Source organism: Lycorma delicatula, chromosome 1, assembly GCF_047948215.1.
Source record: "Lycorma delicatula isolate Av1 chromosome 1, ASM4794821v1, whole genome shotgun sequence".
NCBI lineage: Eukaryota > Metazoa > Arthropoda > Insecta > Hemiptera > Fulgoridae > Lycorma > Lycorma delicatula.
Window position 1 is genome coordinate 340869136 of NC_134455.1, and position 25595 is coordinate 340894730.

The 25595-nt window shown below is 31.7% G+C and overlaps 1 protein-coding gene across 1 annotated transcript in view; it reads right to left on the reverse strand.

Annotated features, from left to right (window-relative positions):
• Window positions 1-5092: 5092 nt before the first annotated feature.
• LOC142317899 (zwei Ig domain protein zig-8-like) overlaps window positions 5093-25595 on the reverse strand; it is a 112547-nt gene continuing 92044 nt past the window's right edge. Inside the window, exons 4-5 of the mRNA XM_075354438.1 lie at window positions 14717-15007; window positions 5093-5358 (exon numbers count right to left, since the gene is read on the reverse strand). Coding sequence (XP_075210553.1) covers window positions 5093-5358; window positions 14717-15007 — 557 coding nt within the window. The remainder of the gene's footprint in view (window positions 5359-14716; window positions 15008-25595) is intronic.

The window sequence follows — 25595 nt, forward strand, 5'->3', positions numbered from 1 at the left end:
TTTGCAGTTAGAACATAAACAACGTTCCAACTTGCAGCATCATAATGAACCATGCTCCTAATTTGCCCCACACAAATTTTTTCGATCTTAAATTGAGCATAACTCAAGAACAACTCAACCAATCTTCATAAAATTTTCATATGCACAACTTCAGATAAACTACTACACCATATCTAAATTTCAATAAAATTAATTTAGCTGTTTTGAAAGTTTTCGAGCCACAAAATTTTATAAGTAGGCTTATATATATATATATTTATAAGCCTATATATATATTTATAAGCCTATATATATATATATATATATATATATATATATATATATATATATAGCCTATATATATATAGGGAAATATATAAATTGGGAAAACCCAATTTAAGTAAATAATATTTTTGTATGTCTCATACCTCAAAATATAAAGAGAATTCATTCTCACCATGCAACCGAAAGTAATACTGTAGTTTTCTGTTTTCTTCAAAAAGTGCGTAAAAAAGAAATAAAAAGTTTAACTGTCACCATCAATAAAATTTACTAAAAAAAAAAAAAACAAATAAACAAAACTTGTACTTATGTTAATACAATTTGTAAGGCTAAATTTATGATTTTTAGTTGTAATTTTACAAAAGAAAATTGGTCTCAATGTTGTGCAACAACATTAGAGAAATCCCTGAGAAATTGCATAAAGAATAACTAAAAAATCAAGCTTTTTCTCACTTTTGTAGAAAAATTTCAAAAACTGTAGAAAAAAAATTTGCTATTAAGTCTTTAAAAGTATTTAATTCTGAATAAATTACCTTAGCATGAACTTACCTTGGAACCAAAAATTGGAGAAATCTTTTACTAGTTTTAATCCAAAAACAAAGAGTTTTTGATTCATGTTTGTATGAACGTTTTTCTTTACTTTAATAGAGGAAAAGTCTATAAAATTTAGCAGGAATCTTCTGGAACATCTGTATGTATATTTCTCTTAAAATCATTCATTGCAGATATTAATTCAAAATCAAAAAATCTCCCTACCAATGTTTCAGTGAAATTAGCATTTAATAAAACAAGCACCAGTAATGTAAAATACTTTGTAATAAATGTAGCAACAATGAATAGTAGGTTTTTATTCTGAATTTTGTACTAAAGCAAGTAGAAAGCCTTTACCACTAGACCAACAAAATAGCATATACATGAGGCTTTTGATGATGTGATATAGTCATCACTATTAATTACATTTTAGTCTTTCTAAACTAATGAGAAATATGCAGCTTTAAAGAGTTGTAAAGTGTTTAAAAGTCATTTGACTTATTCTAGGTTATGGATGAATACTTTCTACATGTCTGCTCAGTATTGTGTGGCGTAATAATATAAAAATAAAAATTAGTACTCCTAATATTTTAACATAATATCAAAAAATTAATTTTCATTGAGTCTGAAATAAAATAAAAAAAATACACAAAAAAACTGGAAATAATTTGATGAAAGAAAAATATTACATCCAAGTTTTATAAGCTGTACATGTGTTGTTTAATAAACTTGTCCTGGTTAAACATTATCTGGCTGCTATTGAAAGTTTATTTTTACAGACACTGTAAATTCTAGAAATTAAAGAAATTCTTTAACAATTAAAAAAAATTATATTGAGTTAATGATTTTAGTTGTTAAATTTTTCATGCCTGTTTTTGCATTTTAAGTTATTTTTATTTTTCATTTTCAAAGGGCAGTCTGTACTAGAAAGAAAAATAAAATTGCGCGAAAGATGTATCATGTAGACCAATAGAAAATATTTAAATGTTGATGTACCTGTGTCTATATACATCTTAAATATATATATATATATATAATAAATATTAAATTTTAGGTTAAACTTCTCTCGGTTTAATAGGGAATAAAAATAAATCATTGAAATAATTATAAAAGTGTCAAGCTGATATGATTTTTTTGTGTTTCTTTTTAAGCAGATTTATTAACTTATATTATGGTTGTCAGAAAGAAGAAATTAGTAATAAAGAAAGAACACCAATGAATTATTTTTCTTGTACTGACACATTTCAAAAGTTTCAGCTTCTTATATTAATACTCATTTTCTGCTTGAAGTACGGGATCTTCTAAACCATAAGAACAGCTTTTGTATGTCATAAATATATATAAAAAAATTACCTTGCATTCTAGGTTATGATAATACTAGGTTAAAATATACAATGTGTGAAATTTAACATATTTTTAGCTCTGTTAGTAAGTACTTAGAAAGTTGATGAGTTAAAATTTTTAATGTTGACTTGCTGAATAAATTTTCATTTTTTAAATTTGACAGAACTAAAGAATGTTTTTTAATTTTTTATGAGGTTTTCTTGTATCATCTCTATGATGGATGAGTTGAGCTCAAAAATTTTTCAGCAATAAAGTCATGATATAGCAATAAGAGTTTAGACCTGAGACACTGATGGAATTGATTTTTTTAAATAGAAACATATTTGATACTATTAATTAATAAACAGCAATATTTTAGTCATAGGAATTAATTGATGCCTGCACAGTCTGACATAATATTTCTTTATGGTAACTGAGAAATCATATAATTGCTTGCAGTAATTTTAGTTTTAATTTGTTGATAACTACACAGATACAACTGTATCTAGGTAGGGTTTAATTAGATAACTAAAAAAAAAAAAAAAATGGTGTGAATCTGTGAAAAGTCCTCTTTTACCATCAATTTATTAACATAAGAATTTCAGTCAATTTTGTTTCATATCCTGAAATTGTCTCTTTAAGATCTAATAAGCATCCCAGCCAGCACATGTGATTCCCTCCGGAAAGGGGAGTGCATTGCTTCCTCCACTAGGCCCCCCTAGGTGCTTCTTCACTAGGGCCCCTGAAAGGTGTATTCCTGTTAGGCCGAAAGCCGTTAGCAACGATAGGACTGCAGTGGAATCGCACTGGAAGAACAAGGTTCATATACGCCTAGTCTCCCATGATCAGCCCCGGTCAACAATTTCTCACCGGTCTAAAGGATTGGAACACAAATAACAACTCTGTCCATAAATAAAACAACATAACTATAACCGTCACTAAATAAATAATGATCTGCCCAGTAAATGAAAGACACAGCAGCAAGGCACATTCGTCCAGGTTCTGCGATTAGTAGAGAGATAATAAACTCTCCCACTATCCTTGCATTCTGTTCTGCATCTAATAAGCTTGGCTTATTTTCTTAAGCTAATGCTTACTGCTCTACCTGCCTATTATTTGTACACAAATAAAACATCTCTATAACTGTGTTCAGAGATACACTGTTTTATCTCTTCTTAATAACTTTGTTCAGGGCAAATTCATTAAAATTTAAATAGTTATGCTTTTTATTTTATAATGTTATAAAATAAAACTGTTTATTATTAGACTTTATCATTACATGATAAAGTCAAGCAAGAATAAAATGTGGTTTCTGTATTAATTAGGTTAATAAAAGAATATTATTTCAGGTGTCTTTATATAGTGTCTCAAATCACACTCAAAAGTTACTTTTTTAAAAAACGTTTGACTGTAATTCTACCTTGCTACCTTGGCTATAATCTACCTTTTGTAGATAATTAAAGATAAAAGATATAGGAAGATTATGTAAACCAGAGACATGTTTTCAATCTGGAGTATACAAAAAGACTTTCTTTCTTTTCCTGTTTAGCCTCCGGTAACTACCATTTAGATAATTCTTCAGAGGATGAATGAGGATGATATGTATGAGTGTAAATGAAGTGTAGTCTTGTACATTCTCAGTTTGACCATTCCTGAGATGTGTGGTTAATTGAAACCCAACCACCAAAGAACACCGGTATCCACGATCTAGTATTCAAATCCGTGTAAAAATAATTGGCTTTACTAGGACTTGAACGCTGGAACTCTCGACTTAGGGGAATCTTAAACGTTGTTAGAGTAGTAACACTGTAACTTAGATTAGTTTCTAAAATGAGTGATGAGATGTGTGTAACAGAAGCTTATGTTTGTCAATCCTTATTTTCTCTACCTTTAACTGATTCTGTCAGAAAACTGTGTCAGGGTAAGCCATATAGACTAACATATTTAAGTGCTGCATAAAGTTTTAAAAGTTTAGAACCACTGCCATGAAGAATTGCAAATAAAATCATTCCTCGGAAATTACCTGGGATTCAGATAAAGTATTTTAGTATGTTTCAAAATTTCAATTTAACATTTCAAGCAGAATATTTTAATTTGGTTGATTGAAGCAATTAATTAATTATCAGTCTTATAAACAGTGAAAAACAGCTGTAAAATTTTGTTTTCTCAGTCACAGAGGGGCTTTTAAAAAAATAAAAAAATTCCTGAATTCCTATTACTCAAAATTCTAAATTTGCTTTATTTAACAGAGGTAGGTGAATATTATTTATCAATAAAAAATTACCATTATTTTATTGGAAGATAGATTCAATTAAATTTTTGAAAAAAAATCAGAAATTGCTTAACTTTATTTTTGTAAATATTGCTGCTCAAGTGATTACTATGGCTTTCTTACAATCTTTGGCTAAGTTTTATAAAAGATTTACTAAAATGTGAAAAGGATAAATTACACTTTTTAAAACAATGTTTAGTTGCGCAAAGCTTGATCAATCTATATAAAACAATCTGAATATCACTGCATTGTGTACAAGCCAAGCCAATCTTCAGCATTAATTTTTAAAGTTTAAATGACTCTTAAGTAGATATTTACATGAGTAGGCAACGTATTTCAGGTTCCAACTTTGTTGAGTATGCAATTTTTTACATACTGTTTTCACTGTTACAAGGTAGGTTTGGTGCAAAACACAGTAAAATTACTCACAAGTAAGTTAATCTTTATCATTAATCAATTTAGTAGAATTTTGGTCCTATAAAGAATAATTTCCTTACATATTTACTTAACTTTATTGTTGCGGTAAAATCATTTCTACTTTGAAATTTTATTGAATAACTTATACTTTAATTTCTAGATGGATAATTTGATCAATGACAACAAAGAAAATGTTAACAAACATGTTTATATGTAAAAGAGTTAATGGAGTTTCTTATATAATCTTGGTAGGCAGTTTTACGTCAGAAAGAGTTCATAAGTTTATATCTATGTAATATCAGAAATATTTTCGAAAAACCTTTTAGTTTCATTTTCATCAGTATCATCATTATGCAATTTTAACATAAAAATCCATGTAAGTAATAAACTTAAATGACAGCTGAATGCTATAAGTTGAAGAGAATGTGTTTGCAGAGAATATTTTAAAGATGATGCGTTTGATGACTGTGATGATAATGAAACTGATGATGTTGATGGCGAAATTACTTTATTGAGGTTTCCTTTTCCATGCTGCATTGCTGCTGGTTGTTCTCCTGTTAAACAATGAAAATAAACTATAATATAATATTTTAATTATCCATATTATCATATAAAATTGAAATAATTTATAATAGTTATAATAAAAAATAAGACAGTTCTGCAAATTAATGTAATCAAAAGATGATTAGAGAATTTACAGAACAGCAAATTTACATCTTTTCTTTCCTGGTTGATACAATTAATAATAAAGAGAAAATATTATTACTGCTTAAAAAAAATTACTTGCTTGATATTTATATTTGTCAATATCAATATTATTAAGTCAATCAAGTCCTAAAATACAGAATCTTAATTAAAAGTGAATTTTGATAGGGTTTGAACCTTAAAACATCAGAATTCTAATAACTTACTATTCCAATCTATTGATATGAAACAAAAACTTTTTCTCTTAACATATTTTGTCAGCAGTACAGGTTTTTTTTACAATTTTACGCGATAGTTAGGAGGTAAAAGGTTTTCATTCCTAAAAATTGGATGTAATCTCTAAAAATTATTCTACTTTCTAATTTATTATATTGACTTAAAATTCTTTTCGTACTTTTTACTTCCTTTTACAAAGTAAAGGAAATATTTTGATGGTGAAAAATTTTGGTCTCCAGATTTTATCTCCTCTTTTTTTAACATTTTTTTACTTCATTGTATGAGGTAAAGGAAGTATTGTGATCATGAAAAATTTCGGTTTTCATATTTCAATGGAAGTATTCATTTTGACTATCCCTGAATCCACTTTGATTAGTTTCAGCGTGCGTGCGTAAATGTGTATCTCGCATAATACAAAAGCAATTAGCATAGGATGTTGAAATCTTGGATTTAGCACTGTAGTAACATCTAGTTGTGCACCTCCCTTTTTGATTGCAATCAAAATTAAAATTAAAATTTTAATTAATGAAATATTTGGATCTTAAAGGGAAGGCATATCAGTTTCGATTGGTATTAATTTATTGGTATCGATTTAATAATTATTAACCTGTGGTTGTAAAAAAAATGTTTACAATAAATAATAATTCAATGATAAAAAATGAAAAAAAATTATTAGTGAAATAAAATTTTATGTACTTTTAAAAATGTGTAAATGTAATTTAATAGGCATTACATATGTGTATAGATAATATATTTTGTGAAACATCTGGTTATTTAATATTAATTGAAAATTATAATTTAGAATCATATTTTTTTGGATTTTCTTTGCAAATTCTTATAAAAATTGTATATTATTTAAAAAAAAAATAATTTTATTTAATTATTTGACAAAAAAATAAAATAAATTTTTGAATTATATTGAATTAAAGTGATTGTAGACATTTTTATTCACTTATGCATAATGTACACAAGATTTGTGGGGTGCTTTTCTGATTTCTGGTGTGTCGTATAAATAAATTTAATAATAATTAAACTATTCCATTTAGTGAACTCCTGTAGACTGGTTACAAATATTAATTTTAACCTTACATTGAAGAATAATCAGTTTTTATTAATGGATTGTTTGGTAAACAATCTATTTAAAGAGTAATCAAGGGACTTTTCCAATTAATAATTGTATAAATAGGGACTTTTTTGAAATAATAATTGTATAAATATTTGATGTTAATAAAAACTAATATTTTAGCAATTGTGTAACATGTCTACTTTTATTAAAGAATTGGAGGATCATATTTCACTTTCAAATGAAGTAAGTTTAAATGAAGTGCAGCAAATATGTGTAATTTAATAGACGTACAAGGAAGTTATGTGGTGTCCACATCAATTATAATTTTTTAATCATGGGGCTGACAGTACGCAACAATTACACATAGAATAAAAAAGTGGGACTTGACCAGTTGAGTGTAATGAAATATACTTGCACACTAAATCGGGTAAAATGATTTAAAATGAACACTTACCTCAGATCAGTTATATATGTCACCACAGGGTATCTAACTATTTTAGAATAGAATATCAATTGAAATAATAAATAATAAATCTGAAAAGATCTTTTAGAAGCAAAATTTCATGCAATTATTTTTAATTTTTAAAAAAATCTTTGATTACATTTTATCAGTCATATCAGTGACATAAGTACGGTATGTGTATATATAAAGATGAGAAAAATATTTTAATATTTTTTCAGTATCAATGTTTTTCTGAAATTTAATGTAGCTCTCTGTGATAAATTTTGCAACGAAGGCAAATTTAAAGTAAGAAAATAAGAAAGAAGAAAGGATGAAATTAATTTACTATTCTTTTTTTTTCAATATTTTACTTTTTCACACCCTCCCCCATACACATATTCATGCATACATATGGAATTTTGCAACCATCATTTTATTATTTTGGGACTCAAAAGTCCAGCTTCAGTTACTTCAAAATGTTGAGAAATACATTTTACCTTTTATCAGAAGGGGTATTAATAGTCTTTCTATCCCTTTTTCCGATCGTGGAGCCGGATTAAGGGTGGTCTGCTGTGAGCTTGCTCTGCCGAAGTCTTGCGCCATCCAGCGTGAGTCAGTCACTTCGCCCCTTGGCAGGGATTGTCCCATGGGTAAAGGTGTTGTAGCTCTTACTGCTGAGTGCGAGCCCTGGGATGCCAGTATCGTAGGTCAGGCAGTACTTGAATCCCCGGCCCGGGTTAAATTTGTGTGAGGCGTCTGACTGGAAGAACCTAGGCAGGATCAATGATCCGGGCACGCACAACCGTCAGTATGCCCGCACCTTGTGATATATTGACTGGTGTATTTACAGGTTATGGAAATAAAAAATTCACAACGTCCATGACAGACCCTCGTCTATAAAAAGGGTCTTGTAGACCCTCTTCGTCAAAGGTAGAAGAGGAGGGCGGAGTTCTTAGACATTGAGAAGTCAGATCCAACCAAGTTTCGACTGAAAGGTAGTGCAGCGATCCAAAAATTTTGGTCATCAAAAGGAAGGAAAGAAGGAGATTTTAGCAAGATAAGTCCTTTTGTGATAGCCCTAGGCGTGATAGAAGCTGCTGGAGGATCAGGGAAAGATGTGAAGAAAACTTCTATGGGATTGTTCATTGAAACCATCAACGACATACATTCATCACGTCCGCTGAAAGCAAAGAAGATTGGAACGCTAGATAATGAAGTTTTACCACATGGTACCCTAAATACGTCAAGGGGTATAGTTGTGTGCAGGGATTTTTTGAACTGCACCGAAGAGAAAATCATCGAATAATTCAATGAATAAGAAGTTATAGCTTGTCGACGATGGAAAAGTTCTACTTTCCGCGTCTCACGTAATGACGTTAATAAGTTAAAGTGTCCAGAAAAGATACAGGCTGGCTTTCACAGATTAGATGTCCGTCCGTTCACCCCTTGCGATGCTTTGGATTTCAGGTTTGGATATACTGCGGCACATAGCACAAAGAAACATTGTGAATAACGAAGCATCGTAATAACGAACTTTGAAATCGTTCAACCAGAGAAGATAGCCCGGTAGAAGAAACCAACAGTTGTCAAAAAAAAGTTCGTCTTCTTTGAGGAATCAACCAGTGTTCTTCGACCAGTGTTACACGGCGAAGGACAGTGAAAGCAGAAAAAACAAAGCCAGAAGCTAATGTGGAAGTAGAAAAAATCCCCATACAGGTAACTGAGAAAATAAATATAAAAATATTGGAAAAGAAGGTTTAACTAAAACAAAAATAGAGCCTCCAAAAGCACGAGGCCTTTAGCAGAGAGGGCGAGGACTTCGGCCACCCCACATGTTCTACCGATGAGTGTATCTAGTCTGGACTGGGATGTACTTCTCACAGGAGCCGATGTCGTCTGATGCCGGCAGCAGGAGATCCTCCGCGATTTCCGACAGGGAAATGAAGATTCCATCTTCGAGGCCTCAGATAGCTCGGAATTTGACATCGATGCCTTTAGGAGGATGGAGAAAAGGAACAAAAACTGATGGCCTAACGAAAAACCTAGACGATAAGCATTAAAAAGTCAGTTTTTATGTGTTTTGACGGATTTTAACGAATGGATGAACATTTTAATTTTAGCGTAACATGAAAATGTTTCAATAACTTTGACAGAAGTAGTCTGTGAGTTGCTTAAGTGGCAAGGAACCTTTACGCTCTTGTCTGCATGTATTTTAATGTAAGTGTATTTTTATTTTTCGTATCTGTGTTTATGAAAGTATGAATTTGATTGTGTTTGACAACGTTTCGTAAGAAATGGTTTACGTTTTTAAGTGGCATGGGCCCTCTACATCATTGTCATGTTGTATTTCTTTTGGGGTTTAATAAAATAATTTGATAAGTCTATTTCTAGGTGATCTGTTACGATAAGACTAGTCTACCGACTAGGTCGCTAGCGTTTATAACAGGGAGGGTAAAGTAATTTTTTTTTATGACCATACCAGTCGATGCCCCTAAAACTTAAAAAAAAAAAAAAATAATAATAATAATAACCGTCTGTCCGCCCGCACCTTGTGACATATTGATCTGTGAAAACGCCCAGAAATCAATAGGCTGGCTTTTACAGGTTAAACGTCCGTCCGTTTGAGAAGAAGAGATGGAAATATTAGAAAAAGCAACCTTAGAAAAAAAATAGAGCCCCCAAAAGCACAGAGGCCTCTAAGTGAGAGAGCGTGGATTTCAGCCGTCCCACGAGCAATATCGGGGAGTGCATCGAGTCTTGACTCGGATACACTATTGACCGCAGCATCTGAGCCGGTATCATCTGATGCCGGTAGCAAGGAATTCTCCTGATTTACTGCAGAGGATCGGATGTTTCCATCTCCGAGGCCTCAGATACCATGGAATTCAACAGAGTCCTTTAGGAAGTAGGAGAAGAGAAGCAAAAAAGGACTAGGTGATAGGGCATAAGAAGAAGCTCGGTTTTATGTGTTTTGACGAATTTTAATGAAAATTTTAATTTTTACGTGACATGAAGATGTTTAATACATATGATAGAAACGGTCTGTGGGCTATTTAAGTGGAAATGCCTTTTACACCCTTGTCATTATGTGTTTAACATTTTTTAATGTGTTTTATGTGTTTCTTTAAATATTATGTAACGGTGTTTTTGATAATGCTTATTTGAAGTAAATCTGATTGTTTGACAACGTTTCATTAGAAATCTTTTATGTTTTTAAGTGGCAAGGACCCTTTTACACCCTGGCCATACTGTGTTTCTTTTGGGGTTTTAATCCCATTACACGTCTGTTTATTAGATGATCTCTATTGACAAGACTGTTTATGTTGCTAATATTTGAGAGAAATACTCTCTTTTTTTATGTGGAAAGGGGCAAATTACCAAAGTAATTTATGTACCTAAAACCTCAAAAAAAAAAAATAATAATAATGCCCTGGACAAATGCAACTTTACGTTCGTGCAATAACATCTACGCATACGGCCTTACTTATATCGGCCAACTGGGCTATGGTTATGCTTTCCGCTGTGGAGTACGGGATTAATGGTCTTGAGCTGGTTTCGGTTGTGCTTCTCGGTTTCGCTGTTTACAGCCGTGGCGGGATGAATGACCATGATCTGTCTTTGCCGACACTGGTCGGAATGCGGACGGGGAGTGCTCTTCCTCTTCAAGTGTTGTAAACCAGGTTGAGGGTGGGCTGATGCTCTGTTGAAGTCTTTCGCCGCTCAACATGAGTCAGTAACTTCAGCTTTTGGAGGAATTGTCCCATGGGTAAGGTTTCGGAGCCCTTACTCTTATGTGCAAGCCCTGTGATGTCGGTATAGCGGGTCACTTACCTGACTCCTCGGCCCGTGTTAAATCTGTTGGAAGTAGCTGCCTGGAAGAACACAGACTGGATCAGTGGTCCGGGGGATGCCTAACCACCTCTTTGGCCGCACCTTGCGACATATTGAGTGGAGACAAGTTTTTATGGAAATATCAATTTCCACAATTTCTATGACACAGGATGCATGTAAAAACCCTCGTCTTGGAGGGCCTATATCAAGAGCGTCGAGTTTACTGGTGTAGTGAAGGTGGTACGAATTAACTTTCGACCGATGACTAGAGGGATTATTACAAAATATTTGGTGATCAAGAGAAAGAAGGGTATTTTGGCAAGATTAGTCCATTTGTGATGGCTCGATGCATCATTGGAGCTCCTGCAGAACCGGCGAAGGAGATTAAAAAAAACTGCTTTTGGACTGTTTGTGGAAACTGCAAACAACGTTCAATCATCACAGATACTTAAAACCCAGAAGATTAGAATCTTGGATATTGAGGTTGCACCTCATTTTACACTGGATACCAGTGTAAAATGTGTGCAGGGACCAAAAACGTGTGCAGGGACTTGTTGAACTGCACAGAAGAGGGACTTGTAGAGGAACTTCATGAACATCCCAACCCCGTAGGGAGAAGACACCCACCTCGTGACGTTACCGGTCGCCACACCACCCCCTCCGTTTCGAGCTCTGAGGGGCTTTACCGAGGTCATCTTTAGACCCTCTAACTGATTACATCTTACAGTCATCAGCCAGGCCTCGGTCGGGATGCTACCGATGTAAATGCATTGACAGACATTTGCATCAGTAAATACAAATCAAATTTTGCCTTCACATAGGCCTCAAACGGACATCTTCACATCCAATCTATTAATTCCGTCAAACTAACTGGCCGAAAACGTGGAAACGCGAACTCCGCGCCTAGTCTAGATTTCAGCACCGTTCGTGACTGTGAATGCCTCAGTAAAAGAACGAGCTGAAAGTTAAATCAGTGCTACACTCATACCAATCAAAATAATGTTTTACGCAACATAGAAATTCAAACCTACACCCAGAAATGATCAATTTAAATCACCTAACAAGGGGTACGTAACCTCATTCTGGTCCGCACAGGAGCCGGGGACAAACCCCGCACCCCCACATGGTCACATCATGGAGTCTTGCGCATCATTATCAAATCACAACAAGGACCACCACCGGCGGAAAGAAGTCACGCCTCTAGTTGCACGGGCTACTCTACTCTACTCACGCGCTACTTTACTCCCTTAAATTACTGTTTATGAGGATGGATGAAATACGAGGTTGCAAGCAAAATATAGACAGATGTGATTAACTGATTGCTCAAATTCTTAATGCTGCTGCCCTCAACAAGGGGCACAAAGGTATCATTAAGTTGGCAACAGAAAATGTAAGGAAATGAGATGAATAGTGCATCAATGTCATGGTGGTATTTTCAAATATTTGTGTAAATTATTTGTTATTTATAGCTGTTTTAGTATAATAAATTTAGATCTTTAAAAATTAAATACTTACCTTTAAATTAAAATATTTTTAATTTACTTAAACAAAAATACTCACTGTGGTTTATTTTATGTTAATTACATACTGTATATATACTGCCAAGAAGTTTCGAGATGGTATTTTGTGATGGAATTGAGGTACTTGGTTGACACATTTGAGAAATTAAGTACCTTGAATCTTCAATTCCAAGGAGCAAATACACATATGTTGGATACAAGTTAATGCTTTTTGTAGAAAATTGGAATTATGAAGCAGAAATTTAAAGCAAAAACCTAGAAATGTTTGCAAAAGTGGATGAATATGTTAAAAATTACAAGGCTGAAGAACAACATGTGAAAGTTGTTTTTGTAACCATTGAAAAATCATTTAATTGTGCTGGCAAAGAATTTCATAAAGTATTTTCTGGCTGATGACAACTTGGTAGCAAGTTACAAGTGAGTTAGTGATCCATTGCAAAATACTCCTGAAACTGCCAAAGAAGAAATTTTCATAGACTTCACAGCAAGTGACAGAACCAAAAGACAGTTTAGTAATAAATTACTCTTTGAATTTTTGGCAGAGCTGGATGATGAGTTTTCTGTACTGAAAACAAGAGAATTTGTGTACTATTACTATTTTCAACATCCTACCTTTGAAAAACTGGATTTTCTGTGGTGGCTGCTTTGAAGAAAAAATCTAGATCTCAGCTAAATATTGAAAAAGAACTCTGTAATAGAATGAAGTCTATTTCTAATATTAAACCTTCCTTCAAAAAACTTTGCTCTGCAAGACAGGCCCAAGGGAGTACTACTAATTATTAAACTTGTTTTTTTTAAATTTAGTATTGATAAGTTAATTATTAAATACTTTGTGCGTCACTCATACAGTCCTATTTATAAGTGTATTATATCAGTGTAAATCTGTATTTTTTTATTATGTCAGAATGTATTTTGTTTTGCTTTCCTTTCAGTAAATTAATTCATTTTTTTAATAATATTTTCTTTTCGATATGCTCGCAGCCCCATCCCTCACCATAGTTTAGTGTTATCTCCCTAAGGAGATGCACCCTACAGGTTGAGAAACACTGATATAATGTGTTGCTTAATTAGAAAAAATATTTGTACACAAAATATATGGGATTTTAGCAATGTTGTGATATTCTAAATTGTTTAGGTAATAGATGTGTCAAAAGATGACTGTTACTCAGAAAAACCACTGAACTCAAATAATGAAAATGATATTAAATCTGAACAATATTGCAATTTAGGATTCTTTTAGAACTTTACACGTTTTTTAGATAGGTTTGTAATTCCAGTAAGAAATGAACTAATTTTGATGATTTAAAAAATTATACAATATAAATTTATAACTTTTTATAAAAATATTAAATAATAAAGAATGAGAAAAATTATGTTTTCTTTAAAACATTTTTCATAATTTTATGTTTATATTGCACTGAATAATAAAATAATAAATACCAGTGGTTAATATAAAGAGTTTTTCGCTGTAGGGTATTTCTCACTTCAACTTAAGGAAATAAGTAACATAAGTTTATGAATAATAAATATAAGTTTAGAAATGCTTAGTTTCTTAGTAGACAATATTTTTTGTAGGTAATAGATTTAGATGTCTTGATAAACATGATGTGCGTATTTACACCAAGACAAAAAAGACAAATGTACAAGGTAATTTTTTGTTTTAAAATTTTAAATTGGCAGTAATAATTTATAGATCATCAATAATTCTAAATGTTATTTTAGTAAATTATTGTTTTATTAGATGAATGTTTTAACTTTTTATTCTGAACAAAATGATATCTTATTTGTTAAAATATTGCAGAATTTGATAAATATTTCTTGTCTTAGCAGTATTTATAACTTGGCTATTTCTTGACACGTTTACTAAATTGTACGCAGTAGTCAGAATAGCTTGCAATATTTAAAAAATTTTTCTAATAACTTAAAAAAAACCGTTGAAATATTTTGTCTTAACACAACATACAATTAAAAAGTAAAATTGACTAATTTGTATGATGTTCTGGAAATCTTTAGGTATCTAGTGTTGCTTTCTTGATTTGGACTTCAAAATTGTTACAGCCCTTATTCAGTCATTTTTACACTTCATATAACATATAAATAATAAATCACATTAATTATACATTATTTCTTACCATGAAGCACATGAACCATAACAGATGCAGCATCCGACGCAGATGGTGAACAGGTGTAATTACCAGAATCATGTGGTTGAGCACATGATATGAGTAACTGACTACTTCTTGTTTGTCTATCAGTAAGTACACTGATACCACCACGACCAGAATAATTGACAACATCAGCACCACGGTACCAGTAAATAAAACTAGGAGGTTCTCCAGCTTCTAGCACTAGGCATGTTAAGTTGATGTCACTGCCACTTTTAACGTATAACTCTTTGTTACCCACAATCTGTGCTCTTGACACTGAAAAATTGCAAAAGTTAAATTATTTAATTTAAATAAATAGTTTACATTCCTAAGAGTTTAAAAAAAGTAAATAAGTTTAAAAGTAAAAAAGTAAATATGTGTTTAAAAAAAGTAAATGTACAAGAAATTGTAAAAAACTCAGTCACATTATTAGTAGTACTTTTGAATTTAACTTCTGATTAAAGATTATGCTCCTTCCTCACCTTATCATAATACTTATTATTGATTGAAAATACTGTACTTTATATTTTAATATCTACTTTATTTTTTACACTGCAAATGTTTTCTCATTCATACAAATAAATGATCCTTAATTTTGATCAGTTAAATTTTATCCAAATCCTGAATTTCTGTCATTTATTTCATGAGATATGTTCATTTCTAAGATTTAAGATATTTATAAAAATATATTAAACATATAGATTTTAACTTAATTAATTTTTATTACAGTAGTTGGAAATAAATAAGGATAAATTGTCATGGTTTTTATTTGTGTTATTATTTTTTATTTCTGTGGTTAACTAAAGACATTACTTTTCTAATAATAATAAAAAAAATGAATATAAGTATAACAGAAGTGAATAACAAACAAATGATCTAATGAGATGTGGTTTCAAAAGTTATTTTAAACTGTTTATTTGTTATTTGGGTAGATGTACACAATTATTAATTCATTGTTATTCCATCACAATTTAATGCAGGCTACTTGCATGATACATGCAAGTAATGATACATACTTCAAAATTTTGAAGTAATTTAAGTAAGGTTTAAAGGCAGTCATAAAAAAAAATAAAAAATAAAAAAAATATGTCACTCAGCAATATGATTAAGAAATTCAAATAAAAGATAACTACTTTTTTTTATTAAATTGTAATGAGACAAACTACGCCTTCCATAAAATGATATTAAAGTTTAAACACATTTTAAAAATATTTTACTTTACAGACTGAAGCAAATGATTTAATTATATTTTTCTTTGATCAATTGCAAATTTTATCTGTACTTGCTTACCATATAGATAGGTAGAAGATAAATTCAGAATTGATTTACTTGTATATAATTTTTATGGTACTACTGGTCTATGCTAACATTTTTGCAGTTAAAATAAGCACATTTTCTATAATAATTTTTGTTTATTTTTTTCTCTTGGATGGTTTATTTTTAATTAAAAAAAGAAAAAAGAAAAACAATAATAAAATTATTGAATGAGGGTAATTGTAATAATGCATCAGCCTGTACTTGCCAAAGTAAATGATTGAAAACAAAAATGCATAAATACACAATTAAAAAATCATTTTTTTATGAATAGAATTATATTTTGTTTAAAAATACAAAAAGATATGTGCACTAAAGATACTTTAAAGGTACTAGTATATCTTTACAGCTTTTAATAAATTGAAATACAAAATGCTAAGCTTGTGTTAATAAAAATAATTGTTTAAAGCAGTTCAGATTTGTTTTACAAATTATTCATTTGGTATTATATAAAATAAAGTTACCATTATAATGGAAAAATAAATACTCTGGTTAACTCCATTAAAAGTGGTAGAGAGGAATGTCAGTATAGAAAGAATATGTGTATTACCTTCACTAGTAAATTTTTTAAAAATAAATTGTAATAATACGATTATTAATAGTTTAAATATCATTATTAAATATTATGGCTAATATTAATGGTTTAATAACATCAGCACATTTTGACAGTTATTTTTGGAATTTATTTTATTAGTTTTTATGAAGGAGAAATCAAAGAGGTTATCATCATTCTAACATGATAAAAAATACTGAATTTCAAACTGGTAAAACATATAAAATGTTCTAAAATACCTTTTATACAAGGCACTACATAATTCTATGTAGTTATCAAGGAAGTCATTTTGCTTGAATTTAAATGAGTTATAAATAGTATTACAAAAGTTTATGTTTTAACCTCAGCTAGACAGTGTTTTATATTTGACTAGGTTGTTTCTCACGCTTCATTTTTACTTTAAGGGTATTTTTTAAATTAAGATTGAGGATAATTCCGAAATCAACAAAATCTCTGTTATCATAATATTTTTTTGCTGTGATGATTACATTAAATATCGTAACAGTGTACAAAATTTAGATATTCGTCTTAACAGCTTTTGAAATTTAAATTTTGTTGTTTAGATTTAATTAGTGGAGCAGATTGGAGATCATAAGAATGGTATGCCAGAATTCATGTAAGACAAATTTTTTTTTTTTGTCTTCAGTCATTTGACTGATTTGATGCAGCTCTCCAAGATTCCCTATCTAGTGCTAGTCGTTTCATTTCAGTATACCCTCTACATCCTACATCCCTAACAATTTGTTTTACATATTCCAAACGTGGCCTGCCTACACAATTTTTTCCTTCTACCTGTCCTTCCAATATTAAAGCGACTATTCCAGGATGCCTTAGTATGTGGCCTATAAGACTGTCTCTTCTTTTAACTATATTTTTCCAAATGCTTCTTTCTTCATCTATTTGCCGCAATACCTCTTCATTTGTCACTTTATCCACCCATCTGATTTTTAACATTCTCCTATAGCACCACATTTCAAAAGCTTCTAATCTTTTCTTCTCAGATACGCCGATTGTCCAAGTTTCACTTCCATATAAAGCAACAAAATTAGCAAAATATAACTGAGCTCACAGAATTTAATTAGGACATACATACATTTTTAAATAAAACTGAAGAAATGAAATAAAAAAGAAAAACTAATAATAAAATAATAATTAAGCAGCAGATAAAGTTGCGAAAGTAAAATATTAAGTTTTACACAGATACAGCTATTAATTATCCAAACTCAGTTTATAGATATTTATAGTTTATATAAATGATAATTTAAAAACAGGGAGTAGCTATCCAAGAGATTAAGACAACACAGAAAGTCAGCTACTTTGACGCAAGGAAAATTGTGCTTGGCAGAACGCCAAAGATAGCGTCATACGAACAAGTTGCGACTACTTCTGCAGCTTCTACAGCTTCTGTAAAGTCACAATTGGCACCAGCTTTAGCTAAGATGGTGAACATATCATTGAGGACAAAATGAAGAGTCGACCATCAAGAGGAAACAGTCCGAAGCCGTTGCAGAAGAAAGCAGATAGATCCATTGAAAACAGCTCCATAAATCCTAAATTAGAACCTACAATAAAGTAGTAACTGAGAGAAAGACTGAACCAATGATACCTAAAGTAAAAGTGCAGGAGGAAACCAGAAGTGATAATTCTGAAAAAGGAAGTCTTTAAAAAACCAACAGTGGAGCCTCTGAAAGCATGGGGACCTTTAGTGGAGAGGGTGAGACAATCGACCGCCCCATATATTCTATCGATCAGTACATCCTGTTTGGACTGTGATATACTTTTGACTGTGGCTAGCAAAGCCGGTGTCATCCGACACCAGGAGCAGGAAATCCTTTGAAACTTATGGCAGAGAAACTGAAGCAATGGATACAATGGATATTAACATGATGCAATGGATATTAACATCGAGGCATTTCAGAAGATGAAGAAAAGGAGTAAAAGAGGATGGCGAAAAGGGAAACCAAGGCAATAAAATTTAACAAGAGATCGATTTTATATTTCTACAAAGAATTTATTTTAATATAATTTGTATTTTTACTTTTTTGTAACATGAAAGGTTTTAAGATGTGTCTTTTCCATCTCTGTCTCTGTCTCTGAACATGTTCTATTACAAGTGATGTGTGATATTTAGTGACAAGAGCCCTTTACACCATTGTCATTATGTCTTTGACACTAAATTTTTATACTGGTATTTTCTCATATTTTGTAATGGTAATTTTCATGGTGTTTACTTGATGTAGGTTTGATTGTTTGACGTTTCGTAAGAAATGGTTTCTTGTTTTTAAGTGGCAAGGACAATCTGCATTTTGTGTTTCTTTTGGGGTTTTAATACCATCTGTTTATTAGATGATTTTTATTGACAAGACAAATCTATTGATTATGTTGCTAGTGTTTTTTCATCGGTAGGAAAAACTGTTTTTATTTTTTTTTAGTTTTTTAATGTGGAAGGGGCTAATGATCATAATAGTTGATGCCCCTAAAGCTTAAAAAAAAAAAATAAATAATGCTCTGAGGTAGATATTTCGCACGTCCAGAACATAACATCTACGTTCCACATCCAGAGCAAGTTTTTTTCTTGTAACGTTAGTTACAAGAAAAATATATCCCATCTCCAAAAGATGGCTGTTTGATGAAGAAGATTGGACGAGTTTCACAGCTAGGTTGATACTCCCTGAAACAACTGAGGTTATCGAAGCCAATGTCGATACTTGCTTGATACTAATGCCATACTTGACTCGGCATCAAGATATATTTCCAAAACATCTGGGAAACTCAAGAAGCGACCCGTTCTGTGGTAGAACGATGAAATAAGTGAAGCTATTAAAAGAAAGAAAAAAGCGGATAATGCTTTTAAGAAATATCTGACATTAAAAAAACTAATTTCCTTTAATAAAATACAGGGTGTATGTAAAATGTTTTATGATAAATGCTAAAAAATAATCCTAGCAGCAGTACATGTCATCCATTAACAGAAATACAATTGCATCAGACGTTTGGAAGAAAGTGAGGGCTGTTTGTGGGCGTACAAACTTTACTCCCACTACTTCCCTTCTATATGAAGATGAAGTTACAGATACTCTAAACAAAATTGCAGAGTCATTAGCCAATCGTTTCGAAGAAGCAAGAAAAAGGGCTAACTACGATGAATATTTCAGAATAAAGAAAACAGAACTTGAAGGTGTGCTAACACCCTCAAGTTAGGGGTGAGGGGGTTATAGCTAACACCCCCATTTCAGCTATAACTGAAATGAGTTATTCATATAATGTACCGTTCAAAATAGAAAAACTTGTAAAAACGTTGGAGAGAGCCGGCAACACAGCTGCTGGTCCGGATGAAATTCATTGTCATGATCAGGCAGTTGAATGCCACTGCAAAACGTAGATTGTTAGAAATATATAATCAGTTATGGCGGGATGGAATGTACCCGCAGCAGTGGAAAAAAGCACATATTGTTCCAGTTCCAAAGAAAGATAAAAATCTAACAGATCCCAATAGTTACCACGCTATTTCTTTGACGTGCGCTATGGGAAACATTTTTGAAAAAAAAGTTAAATAATCGACTCGTTTGGACTTTAGAAAAATAAAATCTGTTATCCTCACATCAAGCAGGTTTTCGACATACCACTCAACTACTGATCAAGTGATCAACTTAGAGAACATCATATATAACAGTTATATTACAAGAAGACATTGTGTCGGAGTCTTCTTTGATCTGCAGAAATCATTCGATATGACCTGGCGACATGTAATAATGCTTCAATTACATGAATGAGGCATTTGCGGCAATCTGCCAGTTTTACTAAGCAACTATATGAATGACCGTACTTTCCAAGAACACGTTAACAATCAACATTTATCAGAAAATAGATTGAAAAATTGCACACTAGAAGGCTCGCCGTTGAGCGGCAGCTTGTTCACGATCGCCATCAATAAACTAATATTAGCCATTCCAACAGAAATCAGCAAAAATGTTTATGTCGATGACCTGGCAATTGTGTATGCCAGCAACACTATAGCTATGGTGAAGTACATATTGCAACGAGCAATAAACGCCCTCAATGAAGTTGCGAGGAATAATGGATTCAAATTTTCACCAGAGAAAACTTGCTGTGTAAACTTCTGAAGGAAGAGAATTCCTCACCGAAGTCCTGTTTTGACCATCGATGACCACCGAATAGAATACAAGGATAATGTGTGATTTTTAGGTGTATTACTAGATAAATCCCTTATACGGGAATTACATATACAGGGCTTGAGAGATAGATGCAACAAAGCCCTAAACATTATTAAATGTTTATCCAATATTGATTGGGGCTCGGATAAAGAAACATTACTGAGGCTGTATAAAGGATTGGTTCAATCAAAACTCGACTATGGATGTATCGTACATTCATCCGCTAGAAAGTCGCATTTACGGAAGTTAGATGTAAAACATAACAGCTAAATAAGATATGAGACAGACGCGTTCTGTACAAGTCCGGCGACTAGTCTAATGTCAGAAGCCGGAATAATGCCACTACATTATAGAAGAGAGATACATATTGCTAAGATATGCGGCAAATATATGGGCCTTTCCTACCCACATAAATAATAAATTTTTAACAATCACCCTTTGGCTGCATTATATGAACATCGTGCTTCCTATTCCAGACCAGCCAGAATAAGGTTTCACGAATTGACAAGAAAATACTAAATTGCTTTACCGAAGACGTTAGCAATTTCTACAAGAGAAATACCGATATGGCTTTTACCAGCATAAACACGAGACTGGATTTATCTTGTAGAAAAATAAAAGAAAAGCCAGCTGTAATCATCCAACAGGAATTTTTATCAACTGTCAGTAGATACGAAGAATACATTAATGTTTATACTGATGGTTCTAAAACCGAACACGGTGTTGGGTGGTCCATGTATGTAAATGGAAAAGCTCATTTTTGGAAGCTGCCAGATATGGGAGGTGTTTATATGGTAGAACTTAATGCCATACAGCAAGTTCTTTGCTACACAAAACACTATTGCGAAGAGAGAGTACTAATATGTTCCAACTCTCTAAGTACACTGACTGCAATTCGGAACAAGAATATTAAGGACGTTCTTATTGCATACATCCTGTCCATTTTGTACTTTTTAAATCAATGAGGACAGTGATGTATATTTGTGTGGATTCCAGGGAATGCTGGTATTGCATGAAACGAAAGCGCAGGCGAAGCTACCAGAAAGGCAACAGTCTGTGATAACCTGGATAGAATTCCTGTACGAGTGGTAGATGTTAAAAATTATCTAACTATTACAATAAGAAACAGGTGGGGTAATGATTGGAGAAGATTACATACCAAACTAAATGCAGTTAAAGCTTCATATAAGTGGAAGAGCGACGTGAAGCTGACTCACCGAGAACTAGTGGCAGTGACCAGACTCAGAATCGGTCACACGTGTATAACAAATTCATATTTGTTAACCGGCAAAGAAAGACCAATGTGCAGAGTTTATAATAAAGCACTTACAGTCAAACATCTAATGGAAAACTGTACCATGTATGAGCATCTCAGGAAGAGATTTGGATTAATATTAAAACCCAATATTCCACTAAATATTTTCCACTAAATATTGGGTGGTTCATGTATGTAAATGGAAAAGCTCATTTTTGGAAGCTGCCAGATATGGGAGGTGTTTATATGGTATAGAACTTAATGCCATACAGCAAGTTCTTTGCTACACAAAACACTATTGCGAAGAGAGAGTAAAAAAAAAAAAAAAAAAAGAGGGGGAGTCAACTGCCACAGCATCCTGGGCTGACTTATATGCTGCTTAATGGCAGTTCCAGTTGTTCCAGTGGTGTTTAAAAAAGAGGGGAAGGAAAAGAATTCTATGTATATGGACTCTTTGGATAATATGGGTATGAATAATGATGGTATGGTAAAACCATTGTTTTTGTTTTACTTGGTGTTTTATTTATTGTTTTCTTTTTAATATCAGGGCCCTTTACACCTGGTAAGTATTCTGAGAATACTCAGTGTTTGTGATTAATTTTGGTGTTTTTAAATAAAATGTAAGGGACCTTTTCACTCTTACATATGACAAACCTTATGGTGATTCAAATCTTTTTTTCAGAATGTGATGAGAGCTACTATTGAGCGTAGAAGTCAATTCCTGTGTATCCCCCCCCCAAAAAAAGTACTATAGTATTACTATATATATATATATATATATATATATAGTAATAATATCTTATTATTTATTTTATTTCTGTTCAATGTTGTGATTGATTTTTTCTTTTTATTACAATTTTCTTATTCAATTAATTAACTACTTTTTTACTACAATAAAAAAATAATTATTACTTGTCTAAGCAGTATTAAACGATCATTATTACACAGAACAGAAATCAATGAAGTGTAGGTGAAATAGGAGCACCAGCAAAAAATTAGAGGTGTAAGAATAATAATATTAATATCATATTCTGAATTTGGAGAATTAATTATTAATTAATACAAGAGGATGGGAATGTATGTTTAATACTAAAATACAGAAAATTCAAGATTTGAGTTGAGAATTTATTTGAATTTCATAAAGTGTAATTAAAAGAATTCAGTAACCACTTTTTTGGTTTACTCAGCCAATTCTATTGCATGCTTATGTCATGTAAAACATTCATTTTTCGAGTAATGACCATTTCTAAGCAAATAACTGTTTAAGTTTAAGTAAAGAGCAAGACAAATTTACTTCTAATGATAAAGCCATTGTTCTCAAAGGAAATTTCAAAAGTTCCTCAGGGCATAGCTGTATGATGTCTAGTAAGTTAGTTGAATTACAGTGATTTGAAGGACAAGGATAAACATCATACTTCAATAGTACTGTTTGAACTTAAAGAGGGGCTGGATTAGGTAGAATTCTCGAACGTAATAGTTTCAGTGATACATCTTGCATTAAATTAATTGTATTCATGTACCTTTCTGCCAAACTTTGTGGGTTTTGAATACAATCACTGTAACTAGAATAGTTATTTGAAACAAAATAACTATGTGAATTATCTATTAATTTAGGTGGATAGGCTGCTAATAAAAAATAATTGGAATAAAAACTTTATCTCTTTATATGAAAAGATACTCCTACAAAAATTTCTTTCTCCTATCTAAAAAAAAAAAATTCTGTTTAATCCCTGAAAACCTATCTAACGAATGTTTAATCTGGTTTTTGTAAACAAAAGAGCAGAGTAAATTAATAATAATTTCTAAAATTCACTCGTTTGAACTACACGGTTATATGTAATGGGACACAACTTAGTAAAGTATTATACATTCTTCATTTAGAACTCACCTTTTAACCAATTAGTGACTGTAATTTTTATTTTATGTTTATGTCTGTCATTCTCAACATAAAAGAGTTTTTATTTCAAATAATGAGGATAAAGAATTCATGCTAATAATCTTCTAGTTATAAATAATTTTATTTTATATTTGAGTTAATAGAAAGAAAAAAAGTGCCTGTATAAACCTAAAAAAACAATGAAAGATAAAGTTTTCTCTAAATTTTTGATATAATAAACAACTTTTTATTAGGAGTTCTATTTTACTGTTATATGTTCTACCATAAGAACTAAAAATGGGGGCGATGAAACTCTTTCCCAATATCTATATTACAAACAGAAATCTTGGAAAAATGTTGTTTTATTTTACTTTATCTTTTTGTTAATCTTATGTTATTTTTTAAAAATTATTAATGAAGATACAATGAATGCTGAAGCATAAAATAAAATAACTCACTGAAAACAACCAATTGAATAAACGTTTGATTGATGTTGTTGCATTTTCTCAGTAAGAGCATTCTATGGTTGCACTGCAGGGTGGATACATAAATTTGGATAACGGATTGTGCTAAGGACAACAACGCTGCAGAAGTTTCCAGGATTTGATGGTATTTATACAGAATGTATAAAGCATGATCTTCCAAAGTTGTTGAGAATGATGCTTGTATTGTTTGCAAGATGCCTGAATGGAAGGATGTACTGAAATAGAGTGGTGAGAATATTACATTAAATCAGTGGTACATACATAATGGTAAATATGAAAAGGGTATTAAGAATTCACAGAATTACAGGTGTTTGCCAATCACAACATTATTTAGGCGGTTGTACTCTAGAGTACTTAAATCTCTTTTAAAGGTTGAGGTAGTAGATAAACAGTCAGAATAGCATTCAGGTTTCAGGGCTGAAAAATAAACAATAGAAAATATCTTCTTCACTTTGAAGCTGATGTTTCAAAAGAGGTTACAGGCGAAGGGAAGAATCATATTGCCTTGGTACATTCGAAAAGAAATACAGTATCTTTAGTTCAATTATGGGATAAATTGCAGAAAGCTGATATAAGTTTGTTCTCGTAATGGCTGTACATCAGCTTATAAAAACAATTTAATAAAAAAGAATAATAGTTCTAAATAAGATGTACAGAATTTGAGAAGACAAGGATGCGGTTTGTCCACCACTTCATTTAACATTTACTTTAATGAAACTATGGTATTTAAAATTCAGAAAGCATTGAAATATGGGAGTGCCAGTAGGTGATAATCGGCTCTTTATCCTTTTATTCGTTGATGATTGACGAACAGGTAGTGATGGTCGAAAATAAATTGTGAGAAAATCGAATGACGTATGCTATTTGGTAGCTTTAAAAACTAATATGAAAAAGAGTGAAAATTTGCTTGTTGGAAATTCGATAATTGAAGTTCTGGATATGAGGGTCGTTGAGGATATTTACGGGGTCGCTCGAACAAAGTATCTTTATATGAGGTCACCAAAGACTGGTGGATCAATGATAACTTTAGAATAAATGAAAGTCAGGAATTCATAAAAAGCTTATAGAATAGCAATATCCGTAGAGAAACAAAACCCAGAATACACGTACTCGTATATACCAGTACCGTTTAGATTCTAAACGGAACATTCTAACGGTATAATATACCTCTAAACGGTATATTCTAAACTTTAGGATATGCATGTA